At 44.7% G+C, this 26,935-nt stretch overlaps 1 protein-coding gene across 3 annotated transcripts in view; it reads right to left on the bottom strand.

Moving 5' to 3' along the window:
* The window catches only part of EXOC4 (exocyst complex component 4), a 292,928-nt gene that overhangs the window by 209,708 nt on the left and 56,285 nt on the right, over window positions 1-26,935 (bottom strand). For all 3 annotated transcript variants that reach the window (XM_048301012.1, XM_048301013.1, XM_048301015.1), the window contains one exon: window positions 2,155-2,300. In XM_048301012.1, the coding sequence (XP_048156969.1) occupies window positions 2,155-2,300 (146 nt within the window). The remainder of the gene's footprint in view (window positions 1-2,154; window positions 2,301-26,935) is intronic.

Below are 26,935 nucleotides of genomic sequence, written 5' to 3'. Positions count from 1 at the left end.
AACCCTTCAGACTTTAATTAAATGAGCTGTAAATTCTTGGCTCTGTGTTCCCCATGTGCTCCCTTCTGGCCCCAGTGAGACAATGAGTGCAGCATTATCCCCACAGGTCTTTCCAGGCATCAAACCCACATCTCATCCCTTCTCTTCCACAACCATCCCGTTTTTTTCCCCTACTTCCCTTCCTCTGCCACCTCCTTGAGCTGCTCTTCCCCACATTCCTATTCCCACTTCACTCCTCTCCCCTTGTAGCTCCTTTCCCAATGCTGATGCTCCCACAAAGCTTTCAAAATATTTTTGTTTTATTTAGAATTGCACAGAATTACAGCCAAGTCTGGGACTGATTTATTGGGTGTTCAACATTTGTCTGCACAATTCACTCCTGTCCTATTTCCCGATTTCCATCTTGGAAATCTGAGCTGGCAATCTGAGCATGCCCTTGGCTACCTTTGGCAAGAGAAGAAAACCAGGTTTATGGTGGCATGAATTATCCGAATTCCCGAATTACCCTTCAACTGAAGCTTCCTTTTTCAAGCTAACATTGCAACTAAATAAATATTTTTCATTTTTTTTTGTTATACCCACTTTAAAGATAAGGAAATAAGGGTTCAAAGTGTCTTCTGAATACCAGCTACCGACTTCCAGAGAGCAGGACACAACTGAGGAGTTTTCAGAAATATTAAATATTAATTAAATGAGCTCACAGCTACCACAGGACACAGTACCAACACCTGCATCCCCCTGTGAGCAAAACACGAGGTGGAGCCCTGCCCTAAGAGACTCCTGAGGAATTAAATGCAGATATTGTGGTGACAAGAGGAAAGCTCCTCTGATTTGGCCAGAGCTAATGGAAAGGCAGGGAAAAGAGCCTGGCACGGAAAGCACTGAAGATGGGAAGGGAGACAAGAATAACACTCCATCAAACACGTACAAACCTCAGTGGGCTGAGAAATTCCATTTCAAGGGAGATTTCCATAGATATGGTGACAGCTGACAGCAGCCAGATAACCAAATAAGAGATCCCAGTAAGTGCTGCTGTCACTGCGGTGACGGCACCGCTCAGTGACAGCACCAGGAGTGGTGAGAGATGCTGCTCCCACCTTCCTGGAAACAATTACAGCCACCTCCTCTCTGCTGACAAACTCTCCCCAGCCTCACTCTGCTCCAGGTGAACCAGAGCATCCTCATTCCTCAAAATCCCAAACTTAGTTCTCAAACCCCAAACTTGGGTCCTTGTACACCCAGGAACAGACATGGGATGAGCAGCCCTATTTTGCTCCAATCTGCAGTTCGGAATTAATTCAAAGTGTGAGTCTCAGCCCAAAACAACCATGGGAGAGTTAAAGAAAAGGGTGGGGGGTAATAATCATGGGTTGACAGAGGAAGGAGGCAACACAACCTCTAATAACAGGGGGTGACAGGAGAGCTCATCCTGGGAGAGCCAAGGCGGGGTGGAAGACCTGGATTTCTAACTGGGATCTCAGGTAGTGTCAGAGGACATCCACCAGGAGCACCTCTGCCAAAACAGCACTTTTTGCTCCTCCCCAAAATCCTCAAGAGGCCCAAGAGAATGGCCAGCACAGGTAGGCAGTGGGAGAAAAAAAAATTCCAGCACAGCTCCCCCAAATCCAGGTGTGAATCTCCTCTCCCACCAGCGCTGCTCAGCAACTCCTCGCCCCTGCACGAATTTGCTCTCCCAAATCCTTCCCTTGGCCACCCAGCCTCTCTCATCCTCTCTCTTACATTCTCCTCCCAACCACTTAATTCTTTGCAGCCTGACCGTTGAATTAAAGGAGTTAGTGACAGGATTAAGTGCTTAGTCCATGCAGTAATTACACAGTTATCTTAATTCCCTTTGTCCAGTGCCCTTTATCGCTCCCTCTAACAGCTCCTGAATTTACCATGGACAAAGAGAGGCATAATGGATCACTCCATGCTCTGCAGCAACTCTTGTAATGGGATTCCCAGTCCTGGAATGAGCCCTGGGAAGAGCTCAGCTCTAAAACCCAGCGCTGAATCCGTAACAGATCTTCAGCTCCGGGCATTAAATCCCCATCCTGGAACTTCCACACCTCTCACACTGTGAAACTGTGATTACCAGCAGCACTTGAGGGACCAAAGGCAGCTTAGGCACAGCTTAAAAACCCCAGCACTTACTTAAAGAGAGGGTTTTTGGGTCTCTGGGGTTTCTTCTTGGCAAAGAAGGCGGCGAATTCGCGGCCGGAGCTGGCGTAGCTGAGCTGGGCCGAGGGCTCCGAGGCCGTGCGTGTGTTCTTCATGTCCAGGTACTCGGTCAGCAGCATCTGAAGGAAGGAAGGAAGAGAGCTCAGCAGCTGGGGTAAAGCACCATCAGCATGTCCCTGGAAGGCCTGGGACTTTGAGGTTCTTTGTATGGAAAACTGGTAAAACAAAAATTCTAATTGACAGAAAAGCGGCTTGATTTTCAAAAAATGGGCTCCTGAGGACCGGCTCTAATTTGGCAAAAGCTTCTTTTATATTCCTCAGAATCCCTGAATGGTTTGGATTGGGAGGAATCTTCAAGATCATCCAGTCCCACCCCTTGCCACGAGCACCAGACCAGGTTGCTCCAAGCCCTGTCCAACCTGGCCTTGGACACTTCCAGGGATGGGGTTTTTGACCAACTCAATCTGCTCCAAGCCCCTGATGGTCCCAAAAGAAACTTGCAAAAACTTCCCTGTGGTGATTCCATCCATGGCAGCCACGGGGAGTGGGTGGCTGAGCTTTGTACACTGATTATAAACATAATAAATGCTCCTAAAAACATAAAGGTTTGCAATAGTGAGCTGTGCAGTTAAAATACCTTGGTTTATAAATGCATTTATGTGCTTGAATACTTCCTACATATTTATATGGAGAAATAGGAAACATCCATGCATGTGCTGGGGGTCATTTATGATGGAAAATACCCTGGGAAAGCTGCAAAAATTGTCCTTTAATAGCTCCCAACCCAACCAGGCTTCTTTCATCACTGAAAATAGGAATTCCCACAGGTGCCAGTGGAGCTTAGGATTGATTTTCCAATCCCAAATCACTCACTGAGGGGCTGGGAGGTCCCTTTGTGACATGAGGGTCCCCCCTGTGAAACCCTTGCAGCCCAATGTTTGATGCTATTTAAGGTGAAGAAGTAAAACCAGACTCCAAGTGATTCCATTTTCATTTCCTTGTGTCTGAAGATGAAAAGAAAGCCCTCGAAAATGAACTTTTGTCAGCGTATTCCAAAAGTCACTGTTTATTTCCAGGAATTTTTCCCTACTCCGAGGCTGTTGGGAATGTGCTCCATGTGAATAATTAGCCAGTCAAAGCCCATCAAAGAGAGCTGGATGTAATGAAAAGAATCCATCACTCCTGTGCTGCCTAAGTTGAAACAAATGACACCGGAATAAATAGCCAGGCAAATGGAATCATGCCCCTCATTAGAAACAACTTGGGATGGCTTGGAAAAAAAATATTAATACAAATACACAGAAAATCTGATTCCAAAACCGTCTCAATTAAAACTTTACCTGAGCACAGGCTTTGAAAATTTGTGTTTATTGGTAAAAATAATCACTGTGCTAATTTTTGACACTAATTTACCAAACCCGTTTGTATTCACCTCCTTGCATTTCATCTTTTCCACTTCAATTAACAACCTGAAAATCACCACAAAAATCTAATTAAACCCTCAAACTTAATCAATTGAAAAAAAGAAAAGAAAAACATTAAGCAATTTGTTCTCCCATTATGGATGAAACCTATTTATGATGGATTCTGTGATTCCGGTGTCACTTTATATCCAGGAGTAGGGAATATGCAGTGTGAAATCCAGGACTACAATAAGCCAAGAGACTGTTGGGTTGGGAGCAGAATGAATGATCCCTGTGGGTAACAGGTGAAACAGAGAACCAGGAGCTGGGTTTGATCTAAGATAGTCAGAAAATGCAATAGATGGGGGAAAATGAGAGAAAACTGTTGATTAATTGTTAATTTTCTTTATTTAACTATTTCCTAGATGGGCACGGGAGGATGGTTGGATACAAGGCTCTGAAAAAGAAGCTGTAAAAGCTGATTTTGATAATCATCCTCAAAATTCATCGAATTGCGGAATGGTTTGGATTGGGAGGGACCTTAAAGCCCATCCAGGGCCACCCCTGCCGTGGGCAGGGACACCTTCCACTATCCCAGGCTGCTCCAAGCTCTGTCCACCCTGGCCTGGGACAATTCCAGGGATGTGGATACTTCTAAGAAGATGAAAACAGGGAAACAAGAATTGGGAATTCATTTTTCAGTTAAAAAATTCAAGCATAGGAGAAACTGGGCCAGGCAGATCAAAGCTCTTTCTGCTCCAGTGCCCTGAATTCAACAGTTCCACAAATTCTTCAGGATGAAGTAATTAACTGGAAACGGGGCTGAGCAGTGACAGGACACAGCCAAGGGGACAGGAGAGATCTCCAGAGAAAGGACTCAGGGGACCTCAGACCCTTGCAAGGCCTAAAGGGGCTCCAGGAGAGCTGCAGAGGGACTGGGGACAAGGCCTGGAGGGACAGGAGCCAGGGAATGGCTTCCCAGTGCCAGAGGGCAGGGCTGGGTGGGAGATTGGGAATTGGGAATTGCTGGCTGGGAGGGTGGGCAGGGGCTGGGATGGAATTCCCAGAGCAGCTGGGGCTGCCCCTGGATCCCTGGCAGTGTCCAAGGCCGGGATGGACATTGGGGCTGGGAGCAGCCTGGGACAGTGGGAGGTGTCCCTGCCCGTGCCAGGGGGTGGAATGGGATGAGCTTTAAGCTCCCTTCCAAAACCATTCCATGATTCAACACAGCACATTTGGCCTAGAGCTGCAGCACTAAGATTAAAACCCTTCTAATTTTTCAGCAATATTAACACATGGGCCAGGCTGAAAATCCTGGCAGCACTTTGCCTCCAAAAACAGCCTCAAGTTGTCCTTTCTCACTGCACTGACAGATTCCTGGGGTTCCCCCGGTATCATCGGCCTCAATTTATTCCCTGGGTCTGGACAGCCCCAGTTTTCCACTTGTTCTGCTCTCATTGTCCTCGTGGAGGATTTTAATAAATCTCCTCTTTCAGTGGTAGAAGTTGTGCTCTGGCCCTGTACTTATTAAAAACCACAGCAAGACAGAACCTGAAAATCCACTTTAAAGTTAAGAAAAACCCAGATATTAAAAATATCCACTTAAAAGGCAAGAAAAACCAGGCCCTTCCTGCCTGTGTAAGCGAAAGGAGCTTTCCCGAAGCAGCCAAGTAAGGGATTTCCTGATTTGGTCCCCCAACACCTGATTAGGAGTTGCTAAGGCATCAATCAAAAACCTCGTTAGACATTAATCACGTGGCTGCACAGCAAGATTTATGAGGGACTGTGAAGTTTGCAGCATCCCATTCATCTGGAACAAGGACTTTGACTTTGTGCTCCGTGGCTGAATCCTGCCATCCGTGGGCTGTGTTTACATCCCTCAGACAAATAAAGCTGTCCATAAAGCAGGAGAACAAAGCACCCTGTATCCAGCTGCTCTTTGGGAACGAAAATTAATAGAAAGTGTTTTATGAAAAAAGCAGTTTTTGTGGATTTGGAGGTGTAATTAAATTCTCTGATTCCAAAAGGTCGTGGCAGTGTGTGCGGCCTGTCTGTCACGCTGAGCTGCTGACGCTCGCTCTGCTCTGTCCTTCTGAACTGCAGCCCTGGGGCAAAGACAAATCTGCTCCTGTGACACTCCAGGTCCACATTTTCCTTCCTTGGCTGAGCCCCAGGACAAGCTGGGTAAGTTTTTATGCCTTATCATGTCCAAGATTGACCCGAACAAATTATGGGCAGTAAAACACACCTGGGTGACAGCTGAATTAATTCATTTTTGGTACCTTTTGTGAGGTTTTAGAAGGGCTGAGCTCTGAATCTATTCTATTCCATAAATTAAAAGCTGTAATTGGTATTTCAGACCCTCACAGACTATGAATTCGGATGGAACTCTGCTCCATCACCAAACCAGTTTCAAACTCCACACCACGAACCCTGGTTTTCATCATCCTTCCGATACTTGGGAGGGTCCAGAAAATCCATGGAAAACCAACACCACACAACGAATTTTTCAAGGGTGAATGAGAAGCCCAGGTAATTACTGGCCTCTCCAGCTGATATTGATCAGGGACAATATCACAGAACAGATGATAGAAGATTCTATTAAAAAAGAATTAAGGGGGAATAATGGAATTCATGTCCAGCAACACAGATTTCCAGAAGATGGAAAAGTCCTGCTTAAAGTATTCTTATGATGGTGACAAATTCAGCTTTAAATAAACAGAAAGAGATAAAGATTTCTGTCCACCAAGGACGTGACAAAAGCCAAAACACCCAAAGTCAACAAAGAAATCCAGGCAGGTGCAGGACAATGTTCAAGTAGAAATGAGAAAATCACTGACACTGAATTTTACAAGCTCTCAGAAATCTTAATGCCTCTTTTTGTCCTCTGTACTCCAAGAGAAATACCAGATTATTCCAGCCTCCTTTTCTTTTGCTGGATGGAAACCTTCTCATTTTCAGTCTAAATTCAACCCATCTTCATTTTTAAAACAACGGTGACTGGAAGCTGAATCAATGGAAGCACATAGAAGTGGTTTTTCCCAGAGAAGCTGTGGCTGTCCCTGGATCCCTGGAAGTGTCCAAGGCCAGGTTGGATGAGGCTTGGAGCAGCCTGGGATAGTGGAAGGTGTCCCTGGGGTTGGAACTGGATGATCTTTAAGGTCCTTTCCAACCCAAACCATTCCATGATTCTTTAAGCGTTGCTGCAGCAAACCCTTTCCGGATTGAACTTTTCCTGGCTCACATTCCTATGGAAAATGACTACAGGAGGTTTATAAATTATAATGTTTGGGGAGAAAATGTTAAGTAATAAAGCGAACACAGAAATTCACATCTCTTGTTAATGCTTTTTATTGCTATTTTCAATAATCTAATCAATGTACTGTAAGGATTTCAGTGTCAGCAGAGGAAAATTTCTACTTCTACAGAAAGAAAAGTCTTGAACTATGGGATTGTTGTGTAAAGTTGACTCTGGAAAATTTGGGGATATTAAAGATAATGGGTACTAATTAGTTCACTGGAAATGGTCATACAAAGCAGAGCTCTGGTCTCACATCTGGAATTCCAAATCAAACCCTGGCATGATGAACCAAGAAATCGGGGAAAAAGGGGTGGAAGGTGCACAAGAGCAGCCTGGAAATTATTAAAAGGCTGGAAAAACAGGAATTCCAGCAACAACAGCCTTGTTAGCTGAGAGAAGAGCAGGCTCAGGGGTGACTGGAGCAGCCAGCACAGGACAGAGGGCACAGAGCTGAGGAAGCACCTTCCCTGAGGAATTATTGTTACAAATCCAAAGGCTGGAATGTTGAACAGGCTGCGGTGAAGGGTCAGGCACAAACTTCCAGAGCAACAGTAACCAGGGATATCCAAGGTTACAATTTGCTGTCTGGCACTGACTCCTCTTTCCTAAAGCACAGGCCCTCTGTCAAATGGGAATTAATTCTAGGAAATCCCAAGGCTTGTCTTATGCAGCGGTCAGGTGAGAAGATCACAAGAGCTCCGTGTCATCTGGGGATCTTCACAAAGCTGCTGCACCCCTCACAGAATGATTTGGGGTTGGAAGGGACCTTTAAGCTCATCCAGTTCCACCCCTGCCACGGGCAGGGACACCTTGCACTATCCCAGGCTGCTCCAACCTGGCCTTGGACACTTCCAGGGATCCAGGGACAGCCACAGCTCCTCTAGGAATTCTATTCCAGGGTCTTCCCATCCTCCCAGCCAGGAATTCCTTACCAATATCCCATCTAACCCTGCCCTCCTTCAGCTCAAAGCCACCCAGTGCCAGCTCTGAGGCTCCTGCATGGAGGGACCATCACCCCTGGAATTCAGCGCCTTTAGGGACCATTTCCAGTTGACAGAAGAAATGAACCCAGCTGCTGGTAAGGTCTGTGTTTGGGGAATGGCTTTGTGCCAGTGGGAACTTCTCAGCCAGGCCTGTCTTTGGCACTCACTGGCAATGAATCTCCAACTGAGGGCTCTGAGGGAAGTGTAGGAAGGAAAACCCCACAGAAATGACCCTCAGCGGATCTGAGGTGATGTCTCTGGCATTTTGGTGTCAGCACCAGCCACTGACGGCAAGATTTATTTTCAGTTTAATGCTTTGGTACCCTGGACAGAGGCAGAAACACTCTGGGCTCCTCCTGAGCTGTGCCAACCTCTGAGAAAGCCTTGGAATTACATTTTAGCTGGACCAAGCGGGAGGAATCAGCAGCTGGGGACAGCAAAGCAGAAGAGAGACTCCTAATGGGATTTCAATGAGGAAAGCTGGTTAAAAACACAACAGCAGATTCAAATTATCCAGCATCCCGGGGCTCAGTGGGATCAGACGACACTGAGGGAAGGCACAGCGCTCCTGAGAGATGCTGATATCCAGCCACAGGTGATTCCAGGGGCAAGGAAAGCAACTGCAAATGACTCCTGAAAGGAAAAAAACTGGGAATTCAAGTTGGATGCACTGCTGTGTAAACACAGGAAAGAGGCATCATTCCTGAGGACTGAATTGGGGTTGGAACCAGATGATCTTTCAGATCCTTTCCAACCCAAACTATTCCGTGATTCCAAGCTCTGGAGACAGGATAACTGCTCACAAACTGCCAGAACCAGGCAAGAAAAGCTTGGTGAGACAGCAGTCTATGGCTAATTATCCAGTAATTTGCTGTATCAAAAGTCCCGATAATTAAAATGCTGCAGGAATTGTGGCATTTCTATAAAAAAGAGGAACAGTTAATTGAATTCTAAGAGCTCTGAGCATCCTGTGTCAGTTTTAGCACATGGAGAACATGGGCTAAGCACACAATTGGCAAATACGCAAGAGGAAGAAGCAGTAAGAGAAGTCTGAAAGAACAAAACTTAGATTTTTAGGGGCTGTGAACACCCTGTAATGCTGTTCAACCCGCTTTATCTAATCTTCTTGTTGCTCCTCCAATTCATTTAACTGAAACATAATAATAAAATCCCTTCCAGAATTAATTCTTTCAAGGCACCTCAGGATTCCATTCCTGCATACGAAGAATTCCTTCTGTTTTTTATTTTTGGGAAAGAGTAAAAAAATCCCCCCCGAACTCTGCAGATAATGCTATCAGTGCTCCCCTCATTATCAATGCTAATTGTGAATTATTGCTTACCTGGGAATGTTCATCTCCCTCCAGGGAGGGAGGAAGGGAAGGAACAAACCTCAAAACTACTTGAAAAGCACCACTTCCAGCCAGACTGCCACAGCAGCTCCCACAGCTCCCAAGGAAGGGGCCCTGGCTCAGTAACAAGGGCCTAGTGTAAGGATTTAAATGGAGGTGGTTTTTCTTGCCTTTTAAGTGGATATTTTTAATATCTGGGTTTTTCTTAACTTTAAAGTGGATTTTCAGGTTCTGTCTTGCTGTGGTTTTTAATAAGTACAGGGCCAGAGCACAACTTCTACCACTGAAAGAGGAGATTTATTAAAATCCTCCACGAGGACAATGAGAGCAGAACAAGTGGAAAACTGGGGCTATCCAGACCCAGGGAATAAATTGAGGCCGATGATACCGGGGGAACCCCAGGAATCTGTCAGTGCAGTGAGAAAGGACAACTTGAGGCTGTTTTTGGAGGCAAAGTGCTGCCAGGATTTTCAGCCTGGCCCATGTGTTAATATTGCTGAAAAATTAGAAGGGTTTTAATCTTAGTGCTGCAGCTCTAGGCCAAATGTGCTGTGTTGAATCATGGAATGGTTTTGGAAGGGAGCTTAAAGCTCATCCCATTCCACCCCCTGGCACGGGCAGGGACACCTCCCACTGTCCCAGGCTGCTCCAAGCCCTGTCCAACCCAGTCTCTATAAACAGGAACAAGATCTGAGCTGTTGGTTTTTTTCCCCATCTTTCCCCGTAGTTCTGTTGGATTATTTATATATTTTAATAAAAGAGAAACAAACACTGATGACAAATGTATTTAAGCTACCAATAGTCCATTTGACTAACTGGGTCATAAAACAAATGGACAGCATTTATTTCTCTCCAGGCACCTCAGCTGTTGTGCAAACACAGATTACAGTGGCAGAAACCATCTGAGTAACAAGGCCACTTCCTCACTTCGGTATCAGGCGCTTGGTACCCAAACAAAACACAAAAACAAATAAAGAAAAATAAATCCTTTTGGAATTTTTGGCAAGTGAACCCAGTCAGCTTCAGGGTGGTAGCTTGTAATTGCTACAACTTTGATGACCAAATAAAACCACCTTTGTGTGTGCATATGTGTGTTTTTACATATTGTGTCTGCACATGCATTCACACACAAGGAGGGGAGATTTAGATTGCATATTGGGAATGGCTGGGAGGGTGGGGAGGCTCTGGAATAGAATTCTCAGAGAAGCTGTGGCTGCCCCTGGATCCCTGGAAGTGTCCAAGGCCAGGCTGGACACTGGGGTTTGGAGCAGCCTGGGATAGTGGAAGGCATCCCTGCCCATGGCAGGGGTGGAATGAGATGACTTTTAAAGTCCCTTCCAACCCAAACCATTCCGAGATTCTCCAATTCCATTCCAAGTACCTCTTTAGCATGTGGTCCTTCTGATAGGAGTGATAAGCTGGTGAGATAAATATGGTCCAGTAACAAGCAAAATACACCCTAAAACGGACCAAAACAATGAACTTGATCAGAAAGGTGTATTTACCACCTGCTTTATAAAATGAAGCATTTCCCCAAAGGATTATATCCCCCTGTCAGTTCAACTGGACTTCCTTTTGTTCGTGCAGCACATAAAAAGGTCAAGGAGGAGGGTAAGAGTTGAGCAGGTAATTGAGTGCAGATTTCTGCTCTGCAATTATAATTTAGCTAAGCTTCAGTGGCTCTGCACAGTTTGGAGGTGGGGAAGAATACAGCTGGAAATTCATAGTTCTAACTGAAGTAAAGCGAAACATTTTTAATTCACAAAGAAAGCGATACCTCCACTCATGTTTAGTGCCTGCCACACACCCACCTCTCAGAGCATCCTCCCAGAGAAGAATCCTAACACACAGCAAAACCAGGGCCGGGCTGAACCCACCTGAGCTGAGCTTTTGCAGCTCAAACTGCCACATAAAATCCAGCAGAGAGAGGGGCAGAAATTAAAAAAAAAAAAGACAGCATGTTGCTTAAATACCAACCATGTTCACTGCTGGGTAATACAGCACGCTTTGTGTATTCCATGCCTTCAACTAATTGCTTAAGACATCCTGCTCCAGTGTGGATGGTAACAGTAGTGTGCCCTCAGTCTTCATTAAATGCCAGCTCTTAATAACAGACTCCACAAGGGCTTTAATTGCATTTAGTCGCAGCTTCTGAACTTTAAAAGTTGTTAATCAGATTTCTATGTAAATGGAATGACGAGTAAAGGTTAAGTACAGGTTTCTGAAATTTCAGCAGTTGAAGACGTATTGCCCTTAACAGGAAAGAGAAACTACCAACCTTGACAGGAACTAAACATCTTAATTAAATACTCACAAGTACAGTACTTATTTTGGCGTGAAGTTCTATTTTCAAATGTCAAACTTAATCAGGCACTTGACAAAAACATGTGATATCCCTCCAGCACACGAGAACAAAAATACCTGGGGATCCTTCCCTCAGGAAACACCTGCACATCTCCCAGTCCTCAGCTCCCCAGCTCCAAGCTGCTCGTCCCAAACGCCAGAAATTAAAGTTTTATGGCTCTGAAGCTGCAGGATTCCAGGGGAGAAATAGGATCTAACATTTGTCAGCGTGTCAGCTCTCCCCACTCGCTCCATTTATCCCTGGAACAAGCCTCACGCTGCCAAACAAACATAAGGGTCCTCATAAATCTGACTCGCAGAGATTTATGCCCCTCGAGGGCACAGCCCATCAATTAGCACCAGTCAAAAGTACACAAACTTCTTCAGCAGGAGGAAATTTAGTGTGTCTGCACTGTGCTTCGGTGCCAAACGCTCCTGAGAGCAGCCAGAGTGCTGCTTGCCGCTCCTCAGCTCCAGCCCTGAGCCACCCACGACGCTCCCAGTGACCAGTTCAAGCCTTGGGCTCCCTCCCTGGTGCTGATAATTAACTGGATTTGCACATTTGTAACCTACAGACCTGCTAGAACCAATATAAAAACTGAATGTGTTAGTCAGAAAGAAGTCCAAGCCCTGTTTTAAACCTGAGTTAAGACTTATTCTCATCAACCAGAAGGATTCCAGTCTCTGGTATCAACTCACTCGCAGGGATATGTGGATTTTGTTATTAGTGTGTGCATCCTGCCCTTCCCTACAGGGCTGCCCAGCAGCCACACACAGCTGTGGGATGCCAAAATATTGTAAGATAAGTATTTTATTCAAATCCTAGTCTGAGGGAAGAGCAGCTGCACCTGGGATTAACTCAGAGGCTGAGCAAGCCATTTGAGGAGCAGAGGTTTTTGCCTTGGAATAGCAAATAGTGAGGAGAGAGTGTAAATAGAGAGAAAATAGTGAGAAAGAAACGGGGTAAGGACAATGAAAGTTAATTAAAGTGAGTAAGAGAGCTACAGAGCCACCAGTTGCTTCATCTTCCTCCAGATCAATTAAAAACGTCATCAGAACGACTTGAAAAAAGGAGGATGAGCAAGGAAACTTCCACCCCGGGAAACTTCCACCCACCTCTTTGTAATCTGCTGCTGGAACAGGAGCCATCACCCAAAAAGTGATTTACAAACCAGTGTGAAGGAGGAAGAGTGGACTAAAAAAAGGAAATCTGCTATAGTTAAACTCCAAGTTGTTACCTCATTATCTGTAAAAGGCTTTTAAACAGATGTCATCGGAAGGGCTGTGATGCTGCATTTAAAAAATCCTACATTTTGTAAATTCCTATTTCACCTCTTGCATGTCAGAACTGACTTTCAGATCTCACCCTTTTCAGATTTAAGACCCTGGCACCCACCAGCCCCCTTTGACAAGCACCAGACCAACACCAAATGCTTTCCTGACCCCTTTAAACCCACACTGGCATTTTCTAATTGACCAAATCCTCCAAGATCCAACTACATCTAACTTACAACTGTGGCCTGGAGGCAAAGCACCTAAAAGAGAGACACGGCCCCTAAAATTAGTGGCGTGAAGAGTTCCTACAAAAGAACAGCAAAATTCCAGGGCAGAAATGGAGGTTTCTGTACGAACGAGCCCAGTGCCACCAAGAGGTTGATGAAAGGGCACGTTCCCCTTTGACACCAACCCAGCAGCCACCATTTCAAGCCCAGCTTTAAGGCCACTGACGTCTTTGAAACGACAGCAGAACTACAGAACCTCTTTGTCAAACCTACAATACCCATGGTTTTACATTCATCCCCTTCCCAAACGGGTGGGAGTTGTAGCAGTGCTGGCAGCACTCTGGTTTTGGAGGCTTAAAATCACATTTTAACAAGGAAAGTGCCCCTGAGCTTGTTCCAGAAATACCTATTTTTGTAAGGCTTCGGGGTCTTTGATGTTCTTCCAAATACTGTGATGCCAGAGGGGGGAGCTCACAGCATAGACAAGATTCCCATTTTCAGGCTCGGGGGGGAAAAAAAACCAATAAAAATTTCCAACTGTTTACAGCTGCTGTGCATGAGGCATCCCAGCTTTTCAAAGCATCCATCAGGATTGCTCCCTTCTGCCTTTTATGCTGCTCTGTAAAGGTGCAGCACCAAAATGCCACTGTTAAGCAGATTAGAATGTTTGTGAACATGTTCCATTCCAGCAGATCCCTGAGTGCCTTTCTGCATCAGGGAGCCTTTTCCTCCCCCTTTCATCAGCTTATCAAATGAAGCTAAACAGTACCAGTTCCATCTAATGATACCAGGGGCCTTGTAATGGGATTAGGAAAAACACCATCATCAGTTTCAAGGAGGAATGTGACCTTCAAGACACTTCTGATGCCTTTAAAGGGATGGAGCAGGAACAATGGAATTAATTCCTACACAGGGACGAGGAATGGGCAGGGAGAAGCAAGAGGCTTTCAATTCAAAGATTATCTTTCCTCGTCTATTAATGGTAGGAAAAAAAGCCAATTGACTATCAGAATGAAACTGGAACTGAGAAGGAAAAAGCAGAGCTGGGATTATTCACCTGGAGAAGGGAAGGATCCAGAGAGAGCTCCAAGCCCCTTGCAGGGCCTAAAGGGGCTCCAGGAAAGCTGTAGAGGGACTGGGGCCAAGGCATGGAGGGACAGGAGCCAGGGAATGGCTTCCCAGTGCCAGAGGGCAGGGCTGGATCGGAGATTGGGAATTGGGAATTGCTGGCTGGGAGGGTGGTGATGCCTCCACAGGTTTCCCAGCGCAGCTGTGGCTGCCCCACCTGAGCCTCCAGCTGGAAAGCCCTGAATCCTCCACTTAATTTCCAAAGCACTCCCCAGCCCTGCTAGAACACACTGGGTTTGGCAAGTGTTCAAATCATTTTAGATAAGATTTCTCCAGCCAGACCTGCAGCCATCATTTTTGTTTACCCAGAAGAGTGTAAGTGCTGCTGGAATCACTCCGCGGCTTCCAACACCCAACCCAACCACGCACGTCATTGCTCCCTTCAGTAAAAACAGCTCTTCAGATTGCCAAAAAGAAGTGTAAATGCAGTAGCAACAGGAATCCACTTTAAAGCTAAAAGCCTCGCACAAAAACCCCTCCACTCCGTGTTTTTGTAGGATTTAAGCAACGTAGTGGTGCTGCTGCTCAGAAAAAGCCTCTCCTGAACAGCACCCTGACATCTCCATCCTGCCTTTTACTGCAGAACAGCTCTGTCATTGTTTGAGATGTGAATTCATCCAGATTGTCCCCAACAGGAATCCCAGAGCCTGGTCCTTCCTGCTGAAATTCCACCTCATCCTGAGGCTACTGCCACACAGTCAATTTTTAATGATGATATTCTTCGCTTACACTGCAATTGCACAAGAGAGGTGGGGATTAGGTTTGAAAATTGAAGGAAAAGAGGTAAAATGTATCATGTCAGCAACTAATCCGGGCCAGAGGGCTGGATATTTGAATTCAGGTTCCAACAGCCCTGAATATTCATTTTCTTGATACATGGCACTGAATGACAAAGACAGGGACAGGGATGGATAATTCCGAACAAAACTGCCCCTGACTGGGACAGGAGCAGGAAAACACAGTGCATGTGTGTAACAGCTCAACCTTTACAAAAGCCAACACCAAATCCTGCACTGGCACCAAACCCCACGTCCAGGTTCATTCGGAATTCCTTGGAATGTGTGTGCCACTGGCAGGGGAATGCCACAGGGTGGAGCCAGGATAAAGCAGATGGCTGAACATCCATTCCTGCACTCCGCCAGTTTTCCAACCATTTAAGTGCTGCTTGCTCAGAAGAAAAGCTGCCACCACCACGGTAAATTCTGTCCTTCGAGATTCAGCCACTCCCCCTGCACCGATTCCCTCCTGCTCCGAAATTTCAGCGCTTAAAAGTGCATTTATTTACTCAGGACGCTGCACAGACACCGCCCATCAACTTCAAGCTACCACAATTATTTAAAAAACCCCCTTCTTGTATCCCTTGTAACTCAAAAAAATCAAGAGGATTGTCAGGATATCAGTTTACGTGTCCCGCTATGTCAGGGTACATTTAACATATTTAAATATAACTTTAGTAAAAAAAGCTAATTACTACATGGCTTCTAACCATGAACAAGAATTAGAAGAGACAAACCTACATTAACTTGTCTCCATTTCAGATAATTACTTGTGAGGTTTTTTAAGACATTTGTGACTCACAAGGGAGTCTGTGAATTTACTGTCTTCTGCAATCTAATAATGTTGGCGGCGAGGAGAGTTACCTATTTATTGGTGTGTGACACCAATCCCTTCCCATGGATCAAAGAAGCTGTTAGTTAGGAGTTCTCCCTCCCCCTCCCAGCAGCAACAGCTTCCAGTAAGCAGAATTATTTCAAATAAAATAAAAATTTTTTTAAAAAGTTAAAAAAGCCCCACAGCAACAGTTCATGGAAGCTCAGAGAGAAGGATGGAAGAAGTTCCATTACTCAGCTGGACACCAGGGCAGGGAGATTTGTTACTTTTATTTACAAGGGATAAAAGGAGGAGGCTTAGGAGAGACCACACAGGGTGGAACAAAGCCCCAGGCCCAGGAGTCCAAGAGATCCAGAGCGCATTCCTTAATATCGCCGAGATTCAAATAAAAACGGCATCGAGAAGAGATGGATCCAAGGAAGGGTGAAAAAATCCAGGCCCACAGGTTGCAGGCAGACAAAGGAAAGGCAACAGGCACATTTTAAACACTCTGTGCACTTGAAATCCTGCAGACACACAAATCACTGTCAAGGATGAGCCAGCAGCTCCCAAGTGCTCCCTTATTCCCTTCCATTAGTCTGCTGCTGCTCCCCCGATCCTATCACTCAGAAACGGAGCACTAATATCCACCTTTATTTTCCAAAAGTTTAAATGCATTCCAGCCCAAGTGTAAATAATTGATAAATCAAGGCAAGTAGGATGCTGGGGCATGGCTGCAGTGAGGATAAAGCTTTTAAGAGGAGGAGGATGGGTGCACATCCATATAAACACCACAGTTCCCCTCTGCCAACGGGGAGTTTGCATGGAAACCACCCCCTTCCCTCCTCCTTCAGCTTCCCTTGATTTTAATATCAGTCCTTCAACCAAAAGCTCATTTTAATCCAATTTTAATGTCACTTGAGTTGTTACAAATAAGGAGACCACACAGGGAGATGATGATTTTAATTCTGGCACTTAAACCATGAGTGTGAAGTTAAATGCAACACGTCCCTTCCCCCTCCCGTTAATTCCACATTTAATTGCCGTGTTCTTCCCAATCCCAACCTGCAGGGCGGCCTTTGGAACTAAATCACACAGGGAAAGTTGCACAGCTCTGACAACCCTGAGCTGGTGGATTGGCCCTCTGGTGTTTCACGCTGGTGGCAGGGTTATAATCCCAGCGATTTTCCAGGAATCACAAAAATTTGGAAGAGAGCTCAGGAGATCCCCCAGTCCATCCCCAACACCTCCAAGGAATGTTGTCCTGTTTGAGAGATGTTTGGAAGTTTTTCAGGAGGATAACCACAATAAACATCCCTAGATCACTCCCTGCTTACACACACTTTCCATTGGGATGGACAGGAAAACTGGGAATGTTTGAGTCTCCCTGGCCAGTCTTGAACTCAGTACTTCCTACAGGATCACATCCTGGGAAACACAAGATTCCACTCCCTTTTTCAACTCTCTTGACAGATTTGAAACCAAAGTCTTGTCACCTACGAGTTGTTCCTTTGCAGCTCCAGGGTTTTTCCTAAATCCTTGATCACAGAATCCTGGAATCATTTAGGCTGGAAAAGTCCAACTGTCAACCAGCACCACCACCATGTTCACCACTAAACCACATCCTCAGGTCATGTTTGGACACTTCCAGGGATGCAGATTCCACCACTGCCCCGAGCAGCTGTGCCAGGACTTCAAAGTCCTTTCCATGTAGGAATTTTCCCCGATACCCAACCTAAACCTCCCCTGGCACAACTTGGCCACCACTGCACCACTGGATTTCATAATATTTTCTTCAGATAACACAATAATCCCAGAATATTCTGAGTTGGAAGGGACCATATACATTAGCGATATAGATAATATATATTACATATTTATAAAATACTGGTACAAAAATCACTGGATTTCATATTATTCCTTTTCAGATTTGTCCAACTTTTCAGCTCATACTGATTCCCTCAGACTTGACCTCATTTCTGCTACTACAGAGAGGGAGAGGAGGGTGACAGCCTGCAATAAAATTCTCTGCCAGAGGAAACAAAACCCACAGAGAAGCATCTAAACCACACAGATTTGATTTATCTCCTTAAATCTGACAAACGTCAGGTAGAGCAGACAAGGAGTTTCGTTCACTTCACCTGTAAATCTTGCCCGTAACAACTTGTGTGAAACACAGGTTGCTGGAACATATTTCATGCCCTGAACATCTCCCCACGTGCCTCCCTCAGTCCATTTCTAGTTGTAAATTTTAAACCCATATAGAGACAGTAAATGATGAAGAAATTGTGGAGTCACCATCCCTGGAAGTTCCAAAAAACGTGTGGATGTGACATTTAAGGGCATATTTTAGTGGTGACCATGGTGCTGGTTGATGGTTGGACTTGGTAATCTCCAAGTTCTTTTCCAACCTCAGCAATTCCATGGTTCCATGAATATGGACCTTGGCAGAGGGTCCTTTCCCCTCAAGTCTGCACAAGACTGATCTGACAGTGACTAAATTGAATTTTTTGCTGTTTTGCTCTCAGTAATCCGTTTGGAGAACCCCAAAATGGAAAATGAAATTTAATTCATAACATAAGATATGATTCAAGCAGCAGCTCCTCCATTCAACTGAAGTCCCAAAAAACCTTCCCCCCACACATTCCCTGCCCCACAGCCGTGCTGATGGCCCTTGTCCCATCCCTGGAAGTGTCCAAGGCCAGGTTGGATGGGGCTTGGAGCAACCTGGGATGGTGGGAGGTGTCCCTGCCTGTGGAAGGGGTGGCACTGGATGGGCTTTAAGGTCCCTTTGCACCCAAATTATTCTATAATTCTGTGTTCTTGGAGCAGAACCGGGAACTGCCACCTCCCCTTCCCACCCCACCCGTTATTTTATCATTCCTCCTCATCTGTTCTCTTCCTAAGGGAATCAAACCCAACCTTTCCAGCCTCTCTTCCCAGGGCAGTGTGTGAGTGTGCTGCAAACACCCCTGCCCCAATCCTAATCCCTTCTTGTCCCGCAAAATCCTTCAGGGTGAGCCCAGACAATTCCTGGCAGACTCACTTCCAGTGAGGCTGCCAGCACTCCTTTCTATAATATAAAATACAACAAAATACAACAAAATACAATACAATACAATACAATAAAATAAAATTTCCTTGGATATCCATCCTTTACACACCCCACCATCCCTCAGCGTGGATCCCACTTTGCACATTCACGGTAGCTGCCACTGAGCCTCCTAAAAATGACACCCACTTTCCTGCCTTTGCCTCACTTAGAACCATGGAATCTCCACAAATAATTTTATTTTCCCTCTCAACACACTTATTTAAACATCTCACAGATTTAACAGTCCCTTCCTGTCCCAAGTAACGCAGAAGATTTTGTGACAGGCATCAGAATTTGCTATCACCCTGCAGAGCCCTTTTGGGAGCCCTGATCAGCACCATGAGGATCATCACAAAACCAGAATTAACCTTTCTTCTTTCAAAATTGATAATTCTCCATCGATTCTTAGTTTTACATCTCCTGGTCAGTGTTTTTGATCAATTAAAAACCAAACAAAAAAATCCCCAATCAGTCAACAAAATAACCCCGTCGGCAAAGTTCTTTATCCACTTCAAGTGCTCTGAGCGATTAAATAAATAAATAAACCTCACAAGAGCCAATTTTTCCACTACATAAATAATTTGCAGGCTCTTCTGTACATGTAAATAAGACATTTCTGCTTGTTCTCCAATCCTCAGCTGGAGGCTTTAAGGAGAGGCTGCTGATCTTTCCTGGCTTCTCAGTGACTTCAGACTCCTCCTTCCCAAAAAAGTCTTTTGACATCGTTCCTTGGAGCTTACATTCATTTTTAAGTTCTTTCCAAAGCCTCCAGCTTTGCCTGTGTGTTTTTATTATCAGAAGGGAAGAATTTCTGGGTTGTTTCCTTGTCTACACTCTCACAACTCCAGACTGGTTTCAAAGAAATCATTTCTCTTTCCCATAACGTTGATTTTTTTTTGTTTGTTTTTTAAAACACAAAATCTTGTGCAATTCAACAAACCTACGATGCCTTCTGCAGGTGTCTTGTTTTTAAGGGTCTAGAGATCCATCAAATAGATTTGATCCACAAAACCCACACCAGTCATCTTCACTTCCCTCCTACTGCCTCCTCCCAAAAATATCTCAGCTTATCAGCTTTTCTGGGACTTGGTTTCTACATTTTAAGTTATTTATGCCAAATAAACCCAGCTCCAACCTTGGCAGCCACACGGTCTGTTTGATGCTCTTCTTTCTCTTCAAGATCATTCCAAGACTGGACAACCGAAATCCAGCAGCCAGTCAGGAGTTTTGCTTCCTTTGCTCGTTTGGGATTTTGGAATTTGGGTTTTGCTTTACCTCCTTTTCTGTCCTTTTCATTATTTGATACTCAGCCTGCTCCTCTGGATGTTTAATCACAGAAGATCCTGAGTGGGAATGGACCCACAAGGATCATCGGTCCAACCCCTGGCCTTGCACAGACATCCCAAAATCCCACCCTGTGCACCCCTGGGAGCGGTGTCCAAACGCTCCTGGAGCAGCCTTGGGAATGTGCCCATTCCCTGGGAGCCTGCTCAGTGCCCCAGCACCCTCTGCAGGAAGAACCTTTCCTAAAATCCAACCAAAACCTGCCCTGACACAGCTTCATTCCCTCAAAAACCGCTTCACTCCCACTCCTCGATCCCCAGACAGAATTCCTGCCTACACCCTCCAACTCCTACGGCACAGGGGTTTTGTCCCTGGACGTGGCCCCCTCTGACTCTGAATTTTTCTCTCCCTAGACAGAGGAATTCTTTAAATAAAGGCATGTTCCTCCACCTCCTACAAAAAGTCTGTCTTCCATGCCTCGTCTGTAAACAGCTTTACAGATTCCCACTGACATTTGTCATCTCACCACCTTTGCATAATGCACTCTGTAATTTGGCTTTCTCCATCACAAGGGAATCCATCCACCTCGGTTTTATTTAACTTTGAGGTTTATTTAGTGTCTCCTTTTCATTCAGTGGCTTCATCTTTAACTTTTATGCCATTTCATTCCTCCTCCTCCTTGCAATATGGTGGTGGTTTGCAAGTGATTTGCTCACTGATGGGGACAGGTAAATGGCAAATATTTACTTTACCACCCAGGACAAATATTTGACATCTATCACCACCCAGCTTTCAGCTGGATAAGAAAATGGTCCCTCTTGAATTATCATGACAACGAGATGCATCCACATAATACCCCTTCATCTGTCTCTGACTGAAGAGCCATCACGCATTTTAGACATTTCCATTTGTAAAGATAAAACTGGAGAAAATGTTTTCTTTGTCACTGTCCTACTACCTTTAAGATCTCATATTTAAGTTATATTTGCAGAAAGGGCCTATTATTCATTTTTCCCCTCTTAAGAAACAAAACAATAAAACCTCACTTACTCTCTCAAAAAATTAATCAAGTAAAAAATCTCCTTTACTCTGCGCCCTGAAGCTGTTGGGTCACTGAGCTGTCTTGCATTTTATCAGCAAGAAGGTGTCTCCTGCCTTCTCTAATTGCTCCCTACATTCTGTAGCAACTTCTCTACAAAATGTTCCACTTGAATCCAATTCTCTCAACCCAGGTCAGTGTTTTAAACTGAGGATTTCAGAAGTGCCTTAAACATGAATATCACGGGAGCTGAGCGACCTCTGGGCTCAAAAACTCTTCTCTTTTTGGGGGAGAGCCCATGGGTTTGGAGAACCAGAGAAAGAAAAACCCCAACACAACCAAAACCCAAAAAATTTCTACTTTTCCCACATTGTCCTTCCTCTGATGGCAGGTTGAGGGTAGAACAAGATGGTCTGTATGATTCCATGATTCTATGACTTAATTGGAGCTGTAAATCAACTTGGGTGCTTCTCCTCTTATTGTTTCTCTTGTCTATTTAGGTTTTAGGTAGGATTGGGATTTCTTGGGAATCTGTTCAGCAGGTCAGGAATGGAGTTTCAAAGGCAGCTTTTTGGTGAGAATAATGCCTGGATGCAGAACACTCAAATTCTTGGAGCAGTGAGATGCCCCTGTTTTTAAAAAAAGGTCAATTCCCCATTTTCAATGCAGGGTGATACAGGTAGGGCTGAAAGCATAGGAGAAAATGCTGTTACCCATTCCCATAGGGAAACAGAACAGCACTGACACAGGTGTCTGGCTCCAGCAGTACACCCAACCCCTCCACTTCTTGAGAAATGACATTTTTAATCCCCAACGTGACAGGTTTTGTTAAGTAAATAATGAACTGTTATCCCCAGATCCCCCCGTCTGCAGGGTGACAAACAGCAGAATACAAATGACAACTTTATTTCCTTATCCTCCTGGTCCAGAAGTGCCAGAGATACTCAATAAAACACACTTGATATTCCATAGAACACACTCTGAACCTTGGGAGATTCAGGCTGGGCTGCTTCCCAGGAAAGAGATAGGAATGAGCTCCCACCACCTTCTGGAAAGGCTGGACTTGTTACTTATTATAAAAATATTGCCTATATCCTGCAGGGTGCTGGGCAGCCTGGCCAGGAGCCAGCAAAGCACTCAGGCACCGCTTCCAGCCTGGGAAGGCTCCCTCCATCAGCCCATCCCATTAACTGCTCCTCTGGATCGGGGCCAGGGCACTCCCCACACCATAGATCAAACCTCCCTGACAGCCCTGAGACCCCGACACGTGCAAATTCAGGCACGGGAAAACCCAGCCTGAACATCAGATAGGAACAGGTAATTTCTAAACTCTTGGCTCAATCCTAGAAATAAAAGATTTTGCGAGAACCTGTTCCAGTTCTGACAGATTATGGCACGTGGATTATTCACTTCTCTCAACAACTCACAACTTGCAGGGCAATACTGGAAATAAATCTCTCTATCCACCTCAAAATGCTCCTTTTCCCTCAAGTCTGCACAAGACTGATCTGACAGTGACTAAATTGAATTTTTTGCTGTTTTGCTCTCAGTAAACAGTTTGGAGAACCCCAAAATGGAATACGAAATTTAATTCATAATGTAAGATTTTTTAAACATAAATGAAACAGCTTTTCCTGCTGGCTGAAAACAAAGCCAACCATAGAGACAGGAATGCACCAAGTGGCCTTAATAAAACAACAACTCCCCAAACAAGAATATCAAACCTCCTCAAATTAGGCTACAGAAGAGATTTTAAACAATCTTCTAGATCTTAGGAAGCCCAAAACCTTCTCTGAACAAATGACTTCCAATTCCTCACAACTGCGCTCAGCAAAGGAAATCATCCCCAACACACAAAATCAATAGGAAGTATTGCAGACAATAATGCAGCAGTAAGGAAGGAGCAGAGCAGTAAATTCAGGGAAGATGGGCGTTTGGGGAATGAGGAAAACACACCAGGCAAGCAACAAAACAGCTCCTGAACAGCCTCTGCCTCCATCTGACACTCCAAAATAACACAGCTTGTTCCATCAGCCAGATCACAAGAGAACATAGATCTGAGAGGGCATTACAGGACCTGAGATCCAAAAGAAAACAACATTTAAATCCAAGATGTTTTCAATCTGTGCAGGAAAGCAGCAACATTGAGTTGTACAAGTTGTATTTACAACTTGAATGAATATTTATAGAGCACAAGCTCACCCTAGAGTGAAACACAGTACCATGGATAGGGAAATCACTAAAATATGAACAGATTATCCCAACAAAAGTGATCCTAATCCAACGATGGGGTGGTTCAGAAGCTGAGGGAGAAACCAGCAAGAGTTTGGGTGAGTGGAGAGGCCACACCTGGAGTGTCCAGCACAGGGGACAGCCTGGAGCAGAGAAGGCTCAAAACTTAGTGTGTGCCAAAATCACCCATTCTATGAATCTGTAAAAATTCAGATACAGAATGAGGCAGATAAAGCAAAAAAAAAAAAAAAAAGTTTTCAACTCAAAGTCTCCTTTGAAACAAACACAACTACCCAGGGCCACTCTGGTGAGGATCAAAATGAAGAAGTCAGCTCTGCTTAAGAGAAACCCTAATTTGGCCCCAACTTCTTTTGTCCAGAGGGATGGTCAGGCTCCCAGCAATTAATGAACCGTTTTCAGGATTGCAAAAATAAGATGAGGTTCAGCAAATACGTGGTGGAAATGATTTCAGATTCATTAAGTGCACCAGGCTCTGTCCTGCCACGTCAGCACATTGCTGAAGTCTCCCAGGCAGCCTTGCTGGCCTCCCTTGCAAACCCAAATTAAGCAGGTGCATAAATGCCAGCATCATCAGGATCTTCCTGAGGTGCTGGGACTATTTTGAAACCCTGACTATTTAGCAAGGCAAAAAACCCCCACAAATACAAATCAATTACAACGCAGTGCATCTAAAACATTCACATTCACCCCACATCCACCCCAGAATGATCAATCTTTCCTCTATAATGGACAAACCATTGCTTTCTTTCCCCTTCCTTAATGCCACATAAACACAACATCCCAAAAAACCCCAAACGTGGCACTGTGAAGCTTAAAAGGAACAACAACCCCTGCAACCACATTTTCAATATCACAAAGAGCCTTTTTGAGCACATGATGACACCCAAAAAACTCCACAAGTTTCAGTTCTCTGCTCGTGAAGGTATTTTGAATACTCTGCACACCTTCAGGAAGTTTTGCCTTTCCAATACCTCAGCCAAGACTACAGTGAAATGATAAGGACATTTTCAGGAATTCATGGGCACTGGATGACAGGGAAGGTCGGGGTGCAGAAGAGCCCCCTGTTCAATACAGAAGAAGCCACATGTCTGTTCCTCAAATAGAAAAAAACCAAACCCCTAAATTAATGAATTCCGCCTAAATTTAACTCTATTGCCCTACCCTGGATGTATTTCTCACTATGCTGCTCCTGTTCTCCAGCATTTACTCCTTTAGCAGACACTGAGTTACAATTTTGAGGGGGCTGTAGCTTGGAAATGTCAAAGGGATTCACATTCCTTCTACACCACCTTTCAAAATAAAGCCAAAAGCCCTCAAGATCATGAATACAGCACAAAATTATGCATCCAAAAGAACAATTCCCTACCAGATCACACAATAATCCTACACAGGCCATGAGGAAATGTCACAGCAGGCTGGTTTTAGACCATCAATTAATCTGTGAACCTTCAACTTGATCTTTAAGGAAATCGGTAATTTTACAGCTCACAGCAAAACGAAACGTAAAAGAGAAGAATGTTTAACCAAACCTTCAATTTGAACCCTCGGCCTTAAAAAAGCACTCCCAAAAAATGCCAAGGCTGGCACCTCCCAGGGGGCTGAGCAGCACACAAGGAATGACCCACCCAAGGCGACAATAAAGACTCCTCGAAAGGCACAGCACATTTTGGTGACCTTGGAGACAAATTTCATAAAATCTCTGTGTCCCCTGCAGCTGCAGAATCCCTTCACTCCGTGTTTGATGTTGGGATTTTCGTCCAAGTGACTTTGCAGCCAATGTCAAAGCGTGTTTGGATGGACCGTGAGCACGAGGAAATCCTGCTGCTGCTGGAGCACAGAACACATTTCAGGTTGTCAGTGCAAAAATTCAGATTAACATCTGGCTAGTTCTCAGAAAACACAGTTAAGAGATAAAGCACAGGCAGCAGAGGCAAAACAGCAGATATGAAGCACGAGTAACAAAGAACATCGCTCAAACTCAGTCTCTGAAGAATATTAAACCAAAGAACATTATGCTGAAAGAATCATTGCTAAGGAAAGCGGGATTTGGGAATATGAGGATCAAATTCTAACCTGCTTTATGCAACCTGCAACCTCAGAGAATTAGAGGAATCACACAGGTTGCTATTAAGGGAAGGCTGACTGTACAAATTCCTACAAATCACATCCTCTGATCTGCATAAACCCAGATGCACTGAGGCACCTGTTGCACAGAGATGATAAAACCACTAAATGGGTTGGGAAGAGACCTTAAAGATCAACTAGTTCCAACCCCCTCATCCTTTCAAACAGCTCCAAATACTGAGATTTGAAAATGACAAATTAATAATTAACATAAAGAGAGTCACAGTTCTGCTTCAGGCAAAGCGTTAACGAGTTGCTGGTGTGACAGCCCTGTCCTGAACCACACATGAAGGCAGGGATGCAATTTTCTCTCCTGCAATCCTGCTTCCCACTAAAAAGCTGAATCAGGATGCTCAAATTTTGCTTGCAGTGTGATGTTTTCCAAGGTTTTGGCCTGTCACCACATCAAAATCAGAACCAAAACCTCACCATGCACTGAAAGAAATCCCACGCATTATTTTCACAAATGCACCTCCCCTTGGAATCCTTGGGTTTTTTTAAGAACCCTCTGAGTGTGAAGGCAAAAGTGCAGATTTCCTGAGAAATACTTTCAAATCTCTGTTTTCCAAGTGCCCAAGCAGTGCTGGTGAGCACTGAAGAACTGCAAGGCAGGCAGGACACTGAAAAATCAGTGTGGACCAGGCAGAGATGAATCCTCACAAACCAACACCTTAAAACTGGTCCCACTGGAAAGAAAGTGTCCTGTGGGAAAGCTGCAATCCCCTTGCATTGCAGATCTCTACTCAAAGCCAGGATCTGTGATTTTTAGCAGGGAGGAATCAGCATCACTTTTTCTGAGAGATCACAAACTTTTCAGAGCATTCTCCACCACAGCTGTCACGTCCACAGAATCTCTGGGAATGTCTTCATTTTTCCACCTCAGGACCAAGATGGGCTCTAAGGGAAAGTCACCCTTGTGAATTAAAGCAAATTATTATGAGAGGAACAATTCAGAGGCACCATCATTTATCACTCTGGCAGGAAAAGGGGCTGGAAAATGCAGTTTTTCTAAGAGGGCACCAGGCATGTGACACCCTGATGAAGCAGCGGGGGAATGAGCACCAAATCACTGTAATAAAGTGAGATCATCCTTTTATTGTGTCCCAGATAACCGAGTATAAATCTGCTGGCTTGTTCCAGTGTCCTTTGTCAGTAAAACCAGACAGATTTTGGATATTACGCTTAAGGGACCACTCTGATTGATTTATTTATTTACTGACCTGCTGGGAGGTGTAACTAATTTGGATTATTCTCCCTGTCACAGGCAGCAAATTCCAACTGCTTAAGCCTGAGAGAGAAAATTAATGACACAATTAACCTCTGTGCAATTGGAGTGAATCAGACAAGAGTCCTGCTCGTGT

Source organism: Corvus hawaiiensis, chromosome 4 (assembly GCF_020740725.1).
Source record: "Corvus hawaiiensis isolate bCorHaw1 chromosome 4, bCorHaw1.pri.cur, whole genome shotgun sequence".
Classification (NCBI taxonomy): Eukaryota; Metazoa; Chordata; class Aves; order Passeriformes; family Corvidae; genus Corvus; species Corvus hawaiiensis.
Note: the sequence above shows the minus strand (reverse complement) of the source record. Positions and strands in the feature narration are given on the sequence as shown.